The sequence below is a fragment of the Megalops cyprinoides genome, chromosome 20, assembly GCF_013368585.1.
Source record: "Megalops cyprinoides isolate fMegCyp1 chromosome 20, fMegCyp1.pri, whole genome shotgun sequence".
NCBI classification, from domain to species: domain Eukaryota; kingdom Metazoa; phylum Chordata; class Actinopteri; order Elopiformes; family Megalopidae; genus Megalops; species Megalops cyprinoides.
Window position 1 is genome coordinate 27,860,042 of NC_050602.1, and position 14,543 is coordinate 27,874,584.

General features: G+C 49.5%; 1 protein-coding gene across 1 annotated transcript in view; it reads right to left on the reverse strand.

Moving 5' to 3' along the window:
• Window positions 1–290: 290 nt before the first annotated feature.
• The window catches only part of LOC118795932 (neuronal growth regulator 1-like), a 54,899-nt gene continuing 40,646 nt past the window's right edge, over window positions 291–14,543 (reverse strand). Inside the window, exon 7 of the mRNA XM_036554732.1 lies at window positions 291–502. Coding sequence (XP_036410625.1) covers window positions 408–502 — 95 coding nt within the window. The 3' untranslated portion in view covers window positions 291–407. The remainder of the gene's footprint in view (window positions 503–14,543) is intronic.

Sequence of the window (14,543 nt, forward strand, 5' to 3'; positions counted from 1 at the left end):
TGGCCTTTAGGACTTCCAGCCTGAGTTTGCCTTCAGCAGGAGATACATGCAGATGTGGTTCTGCTGCAGCGCCCTGGAGCTCAGCGCTGACCTCAGAGCCACCATAGCAAAGCCATAAATTAAATAAATAGCCACAAAAGAAAAACAAGTTAAAAATGAGTTGCATTCTAATGCACTGAAAAAAACAGCTATTCCTGATACACCAGGTGAACAATCAAAAAAAAACAAAAAAACAAAGAAATTTGACGTTATTTACAGAATAAGAAATTTCCCAGAAAGCAATCACCCCCCCAGCTGCGTCTCATACACCCTCCTCCAGATGGATCCCAGCTGACACAGCACAGCGCGGCGGGGGGACTCTGCATGGTTTGAGGTTTACAGTCAGTGTGCAAAAGGACGTCCCTCCGCTAGAACATGCAGAGCAGGGAAGACAGCAGCAGCATCAGGCAGGCAGAGGAGGGGGCAGTGCTGCCACTGCTGCCATAGGGGGCGCTGCTGGGCGCTGTAAGGGACAAAAGAAGCACAAATTACTGCTCACTTCAGGCTGAACACACCAGCCACCACACAGTGCATGTCTGAATGGGTAATAACGTGTGCATGAGAGGAGCAGCCTTCATAACGCCCGTGTGGGGAAGGTAACACATCTCCTGTTTATCTTAACCCCCTGATTATTCTTCCCACGGTTCTGGGATCAGCTGGCATCCCTCTTGGACTTTGTTCAATGAATTCCACAGCAACAGATCGATGAGAAGCTCTTTCTCTTCTATACATAAAAACAACTTCGCTCTCTGTCCTAATGAATAATTGAAGTGAATTTTGAAGTTAATTTTGCAGCCATCACTTTGGGTCGTGACTTTCGAGCCCTCAGCATTTTAATACACAGCAAACCTGATAGAAATCCTTTCATTTCTCTGGATCTCCTTCTCATCCGCTCTGGATGTCTCATTTTGCTTAGAACTAAGCAAACCAGAATCATTGGGCAAACTCTCATCTGCTGGGTGGATCATTGGGCAAGCTCTCATCTGCTGGGTGGATCATTGGGCAAGCTCTCATCTGCTGGGTGGATCATTGGGCAAGCTCTCATCTGCTGGGTGGATCATTGGGCAAACTCTCATCTGCTGGGTGGATCATTGGGCAAACTCTCATCTGCTGGGTGGATCATTGGGCAAACTCTCATCTGCTGGGTGGATCATTGGGCAAACTCTCATCTGCTGGGTGGATCTGCCTTTCAGAGGGGAGGGTATACAATGCTCTGTGCATCTGGACAGGCCGTCTGAGGCCCTGGATGGGGGGGAGAGGGTGCTGGGAGCCCAGGCTGACAGCATGTTTGGGAGGGGCGTGAGGGCACGAGGCAGTGCTGCCTGGCCCCTCTGTTAAACTCTGCCCTCTGACGCTTCTGTGCGCAAGACTGTCAGAAGCAGACGTTAAATATTCCACACGCACACGCACAGCCACACAGTGCTGTTAAACTTCTGCCCTCCCGCCTGACCTGGCCGGAGGCTGTGGAGATCAGAGCTGCAGTGTGCTACATTGCGCTGTACTCAGCATCCAGCCCATCTCATTCTCTATTTGTAGCACTTTCCTCCACAGCAGAATAATCACATCTTTCCTCTGAAATGTGCCTGGGCTCTGACTCCCTTGTTATGTGGCTTGCTTGACTTCAGAGCAGTGAGGAAAAGCACAAAGACAGACATGTGACACCACCAGCGGGGACACCGAACCGCGGGAGGTCTCTCATTTCCTTTCCACAGGTTTCTCTTCAAAAGCTGCCACCTGCATGTCTAACAAAGGAAACGTCTCGCAAGACAAACTCCAATGAAATGATGTGTCTGTCATGCCGGCCTATGCCCAGCGCACTGCACATTTTCACTGAGCACCCGCTGAGACGCACAGTTCCTGCTTCCACTGAAACATTTATCAATCAATCAGCTACAAACGCACTGAACACATAGCTGTGGCAATTATGCCTTGATAGAGACTGAGTATCAGGATGGCAGACAGCACTGAGAGTTAGGCCCTTTACCCCATACCTATACAGCACTGAGAGTTAGACCCTTTACCCCATACCTATACAGCACTGAGAGTTAGGCCCTTTACCCCATACCTATACAGCACTGAGAGTTAGGCCCTTTACCCCATACCTATACAGCACTGAGAGTTAGGCCCTTTACCCCATACCTATACAGCGCTGAGAGTTAGGCCTTTACCCCATACCTATACAGCGCTGAGAGTTAGGCCTTTACCCCATACCTATACAGCGCTGAGAGTTAGACCCTTTACCCCATACCTATACAGCGCTGAGAGTTAGACCCTTTACCCCATATCTATACAGCGCTGAGAGTTAGACCCTTTACCCCATACCTATACAGCACTGAGAGTTACACCCTTTACCCCATACCTATACAGTGCTGAGAGTTAGACCCTTTACCCCATACCTACACAGCGCTGAGAGTTAGACCCTTTACCCCATATCTATACAGCGCTGAGAGTTAGACCCTTTACCCCATACCTATACAGCACTGAGAGTTAGGCCTTTACCCCATACCTATACAGCGCTGAGAGTTAGGCCTTTACCCCATACCTATACAGCAGTTCACTAGCTAATTAACTAACTAAACTCTAAATCAACAGATTAATAATGGTAAAACAGCAGAATAACGTCAACAAGCTGCAAAAACATCTCACACAAAGCACATTATGCATATAATACACACAGGATGGATGGATGGATGGTGGATGGTGGATGGTGGATGTATGGCCTCATCTGTAAAATCTGAAATCAGCTTTAAAGCTGTTTGCTCCTGATGTCAGATTCACATTCACATCTGAACATATAAGCATCCTCATGTATTTCCTTTCCAATACTGAGCATCTCTATAACATTTACTTACTGTCCACTTCATACTATTTCATGTTGATGTGAAAAATAAACACATATCTGTTACACCCTGGAAAGACATTTAACAACCTAATAACAACCCTGTAACAGCAATGTAACACCATGTAACAGTGATGTAACCAGCCTGCAACACCCCAATAACACACCTGTGAAATGGAGATACAGCAGATCCCTAATGGATGCCCAATCCACCCACAGTGCCTGAGATTAACAGTTATCCGGGAATGCTGGACCTGATATGCATGCTGACCTTACACCTGGAGATGAAGGAGTTAACAGTTTGGCCCTCATTACTGCAGCAGGGATGCTCTGCACAGAACTCACAGAAAAAAATCTCCTTTGCTGTTTTGCTTTGTGGTTTTCTGAAGAACACATTACCACATCTGACAATGTAAAGTGCCATTTCATAACTTCACTGAGTGTCTTGAGAAGTTTATAAAACTGTCTGTAATAAGCACTGTCCCTAAATAGCTCCTAGAATTAGGCTCAGTGAGATGGAAAATAGATGGATCAATATAAATGGGTGTCTCTTTCCTCAGGCGAATATTAAATGATTGAAGCTGGGAGGTAAAATGATGGAGCGATGAAGGTCAGGAGATGGAGAGGTAACCGAGAGGCTGCAGCAGAACTGTATCTGTCCTTACCCTGGATCCAGCTCACAGATACCGGCCTGTCTACCCCCTCCTCACCCTCAGTGATCCAGCTCACAGATACCGGCCTGTCTACCCTCTCCTCTCCCTCTGTGATCCAGCTCACAGATACCGGCCTGTCTACCCCCTCCTCACCCTCAGTGATCCAGCTCACAGATACCGGCCTGTCTACCCTCTCCTCTCCCTCTGTGATCCAGCTCACAGATACCGGCCTGTCTACCCTCTCCTCTCCCTCTGTGATCCAGCTCACAGATACCGGCCTGTCTACCCCCTCCTCACCCTCAGTGATCCAGCTCACAGATACTGGCCTGTCTACCCCCTCCTCACCCTCAGTGATCCAGCTCACAGATACTGGCCTGTCTACCCCCTCCTCACCCTCAGTGATCCAGCTCACAGATACTGGCCTGTCTACCCCCTCCTCTCCCTCTGTGATCCAGCTCACAGGAACAGGTCTGTCTGCCAGCCAGCACAGTGGGGTCATGATTGGAAGTCTTTATGGGCAGCAAAAAGCTTCTTCTAATCAATGTGGAGTGTCTGTCTCAGGATCTTAAAACATGTTGGATTGATTATTCATGATTTTCTGAGGGGTTCAAAATAGAGGGATAAAAATTGCTCCCACTTCAAAAATGTGATTGAAATCTCCCTCTCCCTCTGTTTGGATTCAAGGATTTCTCTTGCTCTCTTTCTCTCTCTCTCCTTCTCTACATCTCCCTCTCTCTCCCTCTCTCTCTCTCCCTCTCTCTCTCTTTCTCTCTCTCTCTTCCTCTCTCTCTCTCTCTCTCTTTCTCTCTCTCTCCCTCTCTCTCTGTCTCCCTCTCTCTATCTCACTCTCTCTCTCTCTCTCTCTCTCTCTCTCTCTCTCTCTCACTCTCTCTCTCTCTCTCCCTCTCTCCATCTCCCTCTCTCTCCCTCTCTCTCTCTCTCTCTGGATATATGGCTTAGCAAAGTACCAAGACTGAATGAGGAGAGGCGTGCATTCCAAATCTGATAAAAGGTTTAACTAATGACAAATATCTCCTGCATATCAGAAATCCAGCAGAGCAGCTCGGAAAACATGGGAAATTCACCTCCTTCCACCGAACTTCCCGCTGCTACAGATTGTTTTTTAAGAGCTCTGAAATGGCGCTTCACGCTGAATTTCACGATGCCAGTCCCTGCTAAAGTCTGAGCTGCTCCTCTTCCTGTACAGCACAATGCAGCCGTGAGACACGCCCTGAAAAACTCCTTTATTTTGAGAGCAGGTGGCTGCTGTTGTGAAGAGAAAAACTGCTGTGCTCCTCAAATACTAATGTTTTCATACTGAGGTGCCTCACATGAAGCATTACAGCCTGTTAATACACAACTTCACTGTGTCATACGAGGGGAGGGAGTTTTTATCCACTTTAAGTGTTTTGTGGCACTGTTCTTATAAGCACCACATGGCCTGGCTCTCTTTCAGCACCAGTTTCATGGTGACACAGCACAGAAGTGCTCTCACACTTGATTGTGCTCCCTTTAAAGAAGGTAACATTCCTGCTTCAGCCTCAATGATGAGTGATGGCTTCCTCTACTCTGAACTATTTAGTCAGCACAAATACAGACAAAACAGGAAGTGATTATCACCGTTTACGCATTTATATGTTGTGAGTTGCTAGGAGTTATCTCCACTGTGAGTTTGGATGATCCAAATGTGGGAGAAGCACCAGCACCCTCAGCAGAGTGGAGACGGACAGGTGAGGGAGGACAGAGACTCTTGGGGGTCTGAGGAAGCCCCACAGAGCGAGGCAAGCCGAGAGATGGGCCAATGACATGCAGCGGGTGATAACAGCAAGAGCACAGTGAGTCAAAGCAAGTCACAGAGAGTCACAGTGAATCACAGAGAGTCAAAGCAAGTCACAGAGAGTCACAGTGAATCACAGAGAGTCACAGACAGCCACAGTGAGTCACAGTCACAGAGAGTCACAGAGTCCTCTCCTTTAAAATGATTCTGCACGATAACTGTCCTGTGTTACAACCTGCCAGTTTTTCAAACTATGTACCTCAAAGTTTGAATTCAACCAGCTGTTATCTTAAATTTGTAATGTAGCAGCTCCACTAATTGCCTTGTCTTTATCAGGAAAAGCCAAAGTTCAGTAAATGTTCTTTAGTGCCAGTTTTGAAAGTTAAGTGTACAAAGGCTAAAACCCACTCACCCATTCCCTAAAAACTCTCTCTAAGCTATGCTGGGCTGAAAGGAATAAAGTAATAAAGCAAATGAGTCTTTAATTAAATTCTGTCAGTTGATTCTTTGACAGCCGCATTCAGAGCAGGCCTGACTGTTCCTAGAAGGTGCTCATTATGGGATGTTCTTTGGAAAGCCCTTTCCTGTAAGCTGCGTATCATCCGCACTCTCAGACAATGCTCCATTGTGCTACTCACACGCAGGATGCCGAGTAATCCTTTGTCAAAATGGCAAATAATTGCTTCCTTTGGGAGAAACGTATTGTTATCGCTGAGGAGCAGGCTTCTCTCAGTTAGCCAAACAAGCACATACACTAATGGCAAATAACCTTGCATTCAGCGTAATATACAGGCGTTTTATTAAATACAGGGTGGCAGAATGACTGAGATGCAGTGGGCTGAGAGGGACACGCCCCGGATAAGGACAGTGTGTCTGTGCTGCTGACTGTAAGTGTAGCATTCCGGAATGCAGGCTCGCCTTTCTGAATGCCAGTCAGTGTGCTTCTGCTGTGAGCTCAGCTCTGCTGTAATGTAAACTGTGAGTTTATTGTTCTAGAGGAGATAGATAAGGATGCTCAGATAAAAAGCGCTTTTCTCTTATTTCTCATGAATATTCCTCATGAATATTCCAAATATTCGTCTTATTCCTCAGTGGGGTGGCAGTGTGGCACAGTGGTAAGGAGCAGGGCCTGTTACTTTAAAGGTTGCTGGTTTGATTCCCTGCTGGGGCACTGCTGCTGTACCCTTGGGCAAGGTGCTCAAAATTGCCTCAGTAAATATTCAGCTATTTAAATTAACAGCATGTAAAAAAATGTAACCTATGTAGGTCGCTGTGGATAAGAGGGTCTGCTAAATAACAGTAATGTCATGTAATGTACGTCAGCTGTCTGTTTTCCCTTTGAGTCTGAACACACTCACACACACACACACACCCACACACACACACACTCACACACACACATACTCACACACACACACACACACACACACGCACACACACACACTCACACACACACATACTCACACACACACACACACACACACACGCACACACACTCACACACACTCTCACACACACACACACACACACACGCGTGTGCACATGGACACACACACACACACACACACACACTCACACACTCACACACACACACTCACACTCACACACTCACACACACTCACACACACACACACACACACACACACACACACTCACACACACACACACACTCACACACACGCGTGTGCACATGGACACACACACACTCATACACACACACACACACTCACACACACGCGTGTGCACATGGACACACACTCCTGCTCAGATAAGCACCTCCACAGCAACGTCAATCAGTGCAGTGTAAACAAACCGAGGTGAGGAAGATCACAGTGTGATCACAGGCAGGGGAAACGCACAGACACAGTGGGATCACAGGCAGGAGAAACGCACAGACACAGTGGGATCACAGGCAGGGGAGTGCAGGCACAGACACAGTGTGATCACAGGCAGGGGAGTGCAGGCACAGACACAGTGTGATCACAGGCAGGGGAGTGCAGGCACAGTGGGATCACAGACAGGGGAGTGCAGACACAGTGTGATCACAGGCAGGGGAAACGCACAGACACAGTGTGATCACAGACAGGGGAAACGCACAGACACAGTGGGATCACAGGCAGGGGAAACGCACAGACACAGTGTGATCACAGGCAGGAGAAACGCACAGACACAGTGGGATCACAGGCAGGGGAGTGCAGGCACAGACACAGTGGGATCACAGGCAGGGGAAACGCACAGACACAGTGTGATCACAGGCAGGGGAGTGCAGGCACAGTGGGATCACAGGCAGGGGAAACGCACAGACACAGTGTGATCACAGGCAGGGGAAACGCACAGACACAGTGTGATCACAGGCAGGGGAGTGCAGGCACAGACACAGTGGGATCACAGGCAGGGGAGTGCAGGCACAGTGGGATCACAGGCAGGGGAAACGCACAGACACAGTGTGATCACAGGCAGGAGAAACGCACAGACACAGTGGGATCACAGGCAGGGGAGTGCAGGCACAGACACAGTGTGATCACAGGCAGGGGAAACGCACAGACACAGTGTGATCACAGGCAGGGGAGTGCAGGCACAGTGGGATCACAGGCAGGGGAAACGCACAGACACAGTGTGATCACAGGCAGGGGAAACGCACAGACACAGTGTGATCACAGGCAGGAGAAACGCACAGACACAGTGTGATCACAGGCAGGGGAAACGCACAGATGCAGTGTGATCACAGGCAGGAGAAACGCACAGACACAGTGTGATCACAGGCAGGGGAAACGCACAGACACAGTGTGATCACAGGCAGGGGAGTGCAGGCACAGACACAGTGTGATCACAGGCAGGGGAAACGCACAGACACAGTGTGATCACAGGCAGGGGAGTGCAGGCACAGTGGGATCACAGGCAGGGGAAACGCACAGACACAGTGTGATCACAGGCAGGGGAAACGCACAGACACAGTGTGATCACAGGCAGGGGAGTGCAGGCACAGACACAGTGTGATCACAGGCAGGGGAGTGCAGACACAGTGTGATCACAGGCAGGGGAAACGCACAGATGCAGTGTGATCACAGGCAGGAGAAACGCACAGACACAGTGTGATCACAGGCAGGGGAAACGCACAGACACAGTGTGATCACAGGCAGGAGAAACGCACAGACACAGTGTGATCACAGGCAGGGGAGTGCAGGCACAGACACAGTGTGATCACAGGCAGGAGAAACGCACAGACACAGTGGGATCACAGACAGGGGAAACGCACAGACACAGTGTGATCACAGGCAGGAGAAACGCACAGACACAGTGTGATCACAGGCAGGGGAGTGCAGGCACAGACACAGTGTGATCACAGGCAGGGGAGTGCAGGCACAGACACAGTGTGATCACAGGCAGGGGAAACGCACAGACACAGTGTGATCACAGGCAGGAGAAACGCACAGACACAGTGTGATCACAGGCAGGGGAAACGCACAGACACAGTGTGATCACAGGCAGGGGAAACGCACAGACACAGTGTGATCACAGGCAGGAGAAACGCACAGACACAGTGTGATCACAGGCAGGGGAAACGCACAGACACAGTGTGATCACAGGCAGGGGAGTGCAGGCACAGACACAGTGGGATCACAGGCAGGAGAAACGCACAGACACAGTGTGATCACAGGCAGGGGAGTGCAGGCACAGACACAGTGTGATCACAGGCAGGGGAGTGCAGACACAGTGTGATCACAGGCAGGGGAAACGCACAGACACAGTGTGATCACAGGCAGGGGAAACGCACAGACACAGTGGGATCACAGGCAGGGGAAACGCACAGACACAGTGGGATCACAGGCAGGGGAAACGCACAGACACAGTGGGATCACAGGCAGGGGAAACGCACAGACACAGTGTGATCACAGGCAGGAGAAACGCACAGACACAGTGTGATCACAGGCAGGAGAAACGCACAGACACAGTGTGATCACAGGCAGGAGAAACGCACAGACACAGTGTGATCACAGGCAGGAGAAACGCACAGACACAGTGTGATCACAGGCAGGAGAAACGCACAGACACAGTGTGATCACAGGCAGGGGAGTGCAGGCACAGACACAGTGTGATCACAGGCAGGAGAAACGCACAGACACAGTGGGATCACAGGCAGGGGAAACGCACAGACACAGTGGGATCACAGGCAGGGGAGTGCAGGCACAGTGGGATCACAGGCAGGGGAAACGCACAGACACAGTGTGATCACAGGCAGGGGAAACGCACAGACACAGTGGGATCACAGGCAGGGGAGTGCAGGCACAGGCAGGGGAGTGCAGACACAGTGTGATCACAGGCAGGGGAGTGCAGGCACAGACACAGTGTGATCACAGGCAGGGGAAACGCACAGACACAGTGGGATCACAGGCAGGGGAAACGCACAGACACAGTGTGATCACAGGCAGGAGAAACGCACAGACACAGTGTGATCACAGGCAGGAGAAACGCACAGACACAGTGTGATCACAGGCAGGGGAGTGCAGGCACAGACACAGTGTGATCACAGGCAGGAGAAACGCACAGACACAGTGGGATCACAGGCAGGGGAAACGCACAGACACAGTGGGATCACAGGCAGGGGAGTGCAGGCACAGTGGGATCACAGGCAGGGGAAACGCACAGACACAGTGTGATCACAGGCAGGGGAAACGCACAGACACAGTGGGATCACAGGCAGGGGAGTGCAGGCACAGGCAGGGGAGTGCAGACACAGTGTGATCACAGGCAGGGGAGTGCAGGCACAGACACAGTGTGATCACAGGCAGGGGAAACGCACAGACACAGTGGGATCACAGGCAGGAGAAACGCACAGACACAGTGGGATCACAGGCAGGGGAGTGCAGGCACAGACACAGTGGGATCACAGGCAGGGGAAACGCACAGACACAGTGTGATCACAGGCAGGAGAAACGCACAGACACAGTGGGATCACAGGCAGGAGAAACGCACAGACACAGTGGGATCACAGGCAGGAGAAACGCACAGACACAGTGTGATCACAGGCAGGGGAAACGCACAGAGAGGAGAGAGCTGTTTACACACTCCTGATTCAGCCCTGTGGCAGTCAGCTCCGCTAACACCGTCACAGTGAGAGAGAGAGGGTTCCTCCAGCACACAGACACTGCCTCAGCCTCACGGAAGCAGACTCAAACAAACGCACTAATCCTCTTTCCTCCCAGGGATTCACACTAATATGCTTGATATCCCTCAGCATACAAATTAACCACTTCAGTGTTGACAGGCCAAAATGATCAGAGCTTTCTGGGTGACTGGTTTATTATGACAATCCACTGAGAGTCAGAAAACAATCTAAAGCAGTTTAAACGCTCTGTGCGTGTGTGTGTTTGTGTGTGTGTGTGTATGTGCGTGTGTGTGTGTGTGTGTGTGTTGGGGGGGTGGGGGGTAGACTTCAAGGGACATAATGCTGAGAGCATCATTCACACTTTGGCCTGTTAGGTTCCCAGGAAGGCCAGCTGACAGCTCTAACAAGCGAGCTCGGACTCCACAGAGAGGTCTGCGTACACTGCTCCAGGCAATAGATGAATTAAAAGGGTTAATCTCTCTATCGTTCCGAGAGGCCTTTTCTTTCTAATGGAGATTTACTGGATGCTGAGACTGAAGGATCATACTGCTGAACACAGCCCCATGCACTCAGCACACACACAAGTGCGTACACACACACAGACATACACACAGACACACATACACACACACACACACACACACTCACAGACACACAGACACACACACACACACACACATATACACAGACACACACACCACCACCGCCAAAATAACATAATGACCAGAGGTGTTATACCAATGTACTAAAACTAATTAATGCTAATCTGAGCAGTAAAACCAAGATGAAAATGAGCTCATTTCACAGTCAGTATGAAGCCAGGAGAGTAGAGTGCAAGTCGACTATCTCAGAGGAATATGGTAAAGCTAAGTGCATGATCTTATGTCTGAACATATTACAATGCCAGGTCCATAATGCAGTGCTGGTGACGCACTGGGTCCAGTCGGAGTAGAATGCACTGAATGTTCGCTAGGGAAACTGAGATGGTTGCACTGCGCTGACACCAGCCACAGCGGCCTTTGATATTTCCAAGCCGACACGTAGGGGAAAGAGATGCATTCCTTTGAAAGCATCATGCTTTCCACTCTGACACCAAACACATAAGTATTTCCAGAAGGCTGCTGACACAAAGGTCCCCGTATGTCCCCCTGTGACCTGTCTCCACTTTCTTGACGTCACAGTTTCCTAAAGACATGAACAACATGCCCCTACATGCATAAATCACATGTTAATTCAGCATTTTATGTTGGCCTGTCGCACCAAAAATCGCAGATTATAGGGATGTCTCATAGTGGTAGTAAACGATACAATAGTATAGTTAAATAGCTTACAGCTGAAATGGCCAGTGTCTGTTATATATCACAGGACAGCGAGCAGACCTCACTAGCTGTCGTCTCCCTGTGCTAAAGCCCTGAGCGGTGGAAGCGGTGTGTTAGTGCTCTGATGTTTGCTGTCGCGCTGTCTCCGCGGCCGGGATTTCTGTGAGCGCGTCGAGTCCAAACAAAGAGCTGCGGCTCAACGCAAGTCAGAAAGACACACGGCTCTTCAGAGGGAGAAGGGTTTAAACCGCAGGGGCCACCGCTTATCACAGCCCCGCCGAGTGTGTGCCTCACGCATCCGATCAGCGGCTGCGTCACGCACTGAAGCAACCAGACAGACACACTGTCACTGACACAGTAAACGGCACAGGACTCAATGTCTTCAGACTTAATTGAAGCAGGGGCTTAAACGTTAATGACCTTTGGAACACATGTGTGATGTATTCACCTATAATTTTGCAGGCAGAATTTATTTCAGTGTTTGGTCCCTATTGAAATAATTCAATACAATGTCTTCCAGTGCTCTGGAACTCAACACAGTGTCTGTCAGCACTGCCAATAACTCAGTGCAGTCTCTGTAACTAAACTCAATACCTGTAACTATGTTAAATGAGTATACACTTAACCATTGCTCAGAGAGTCTTTATTTCAGACTCTACTCAGTGAGTTTGTACCTGACACTTCACTCAGTGACTCAGTCTGAAGGCTGAGGACTGCAGTATCTGGTTTATTCACAGTTCTGTGAAGCTGAGGACCGTGTCCAGTGCTTTATTTTATCACTAAAGGATATGAACCTCTGCCGCTTGACTCCCTGGCCTCAGTCTGACGGCTCCCGGGCGTGAAGAGGGCCGAGTCCCTCTCACCAGGACAGTGTGAGATGAGAGTGGTCGGAGCACAGGTCACCGTGAAGCACAAAACCCAGCGCAATTAGCACACGCAGTTAAACCCACACCCAGCAGGCTGCCGTTTAATCATTCGGGTGTAATTCAATTTTCACCTGTAATAGACACCATTTAATTCTCCATCTCTTCCTGTGGGTTCTGCTGTAATGAGTCCCCCACGTCTAATTTTCCTCTGGCATTTCAGAGAGGAGAGGATCACTCCGCTGGCTGAGGCAGAAAATCTGAAGCCTTTCACAGGAAGCACCGCAAGGTGTGCAGGTAGCATTTTTCTCAATATAAATCAGAGATGAAAATTAAAATATAATCTTCTCCTTAGAGATCCTATGAATCATTTATTGCATCCAAATATTTTAATAGATCTCATATTCTGGTTTATATATCAGCACAGAATAATAGCTGTAAAAACTAGCTGATAAAGTGAACTATTTCAATGCTTCATAAAAACACATCTTCAGTTTGACCCGAAGCTGAGTTCACACACTCTGAGAGACACCCAGCACATTCCCAAAATCTGCCACAAAGAGCTGAAGGAAAGCTGGGTCACAGGGTGAATGCATTCAACACGGTCGATTATGCACTTATTTCTAAAAATGAAAGAAAGAAAAGCTTTTTATCAACCATTTGGCCAGCAGTGATATGAATTTCCAGTGTAAAATCACATTGCACTCTGTCAGCGTGTAACAGGCCAGGGTAACACTCTGTCAGCGCGTAACAGGCCAGGGTAACACTCTGTCAGTGTGTAACAGGCCAGGGTAACACTCTGTCAGCGCGTAACAGGCCAGGGTAACACTCTGTCAGCGTGTAACAGGCCAGGGTAACACTCTGTCAGTGTGTAACAGGCCAGGGTAACACTCTGTCAGCGCGTAACAGGCCAGGGTAACACTCTGTCAGCGCGTAACAGGCCAGGGTAACACTCTGTCAGCGTGTAACAGGCCAGGGTAACACTCTGTCAGTGTGTAACAGGCCAGGGTAACACTCTGTCAGTGTGTAACAGGCCAGGGTAACACTCTGTCAGCGTGTAACACTCTGTCAGTGTGTAACAGGCCAGGGTAACACTCTGTCAGTGTGTAACAGGCCAGGGTAACACTCTGTCAGCGTGTAACACTCTGTCAGTGCTGAGCTGGAGCAGCAGTGCTGCTTTAATTGCAGCTGCTCCTGTGGTGAAAGTGAACGTCTGAGCGGAGACCTACAGACAGCTGCTTCCCAGTCTCTCTGCCCTATTTCTCAGCTCCATCCTTCCCGGATTCCTGCAGCGGATCGGCGCTGCGCTTCATCACTGTGACCCCCCCCCGGGGACCTCAGCCCACAGCCACACGAGCTGGAGCCATACATTAGCATCATGACAACAACACATTACTCTTCACAGAACAACCCCCACTGACGGCGAGGAACTACTGCACAACATACGCTTGCACTGACTCATTCAGCAGCACAGCCCAGTATGAGTGTTATATTTGACTGAAAGCATGCAGCTCTCAGTGGGCTTCAGGGCTCCAGCACAAACCTGCCAGGTTTCAGAAGTGAGGCAGCTTGATCTATAGCAATGCAATAAAAATCTCTTCTGTGAGGAAACTCTGGAATGCAGATGTAGTGCAGTTCAATCATCAATTTTTCATACAATCAATTCCCCTCTGTAAATACATCTTAAAGCTCTATATCTGTTTCATATTTCTGCCAAACAGGTGTAAAATTTTATGTGTGTCTAAATGTAGTCATCAGTTATTCCACTGCTGCCGGGAATTTTCTCCCCGACTCACACCGGGGTTTGTGTTAAAGAGACTGTAACGAATAGGCCTATCATGGCCACACCTACAATGACCACGCCCTCCATGACCACACCCTCAATGACCCACCCAACATGACCACACCCGTCATGGCCCCACCCATCATGGCCCCACCCTACAAAG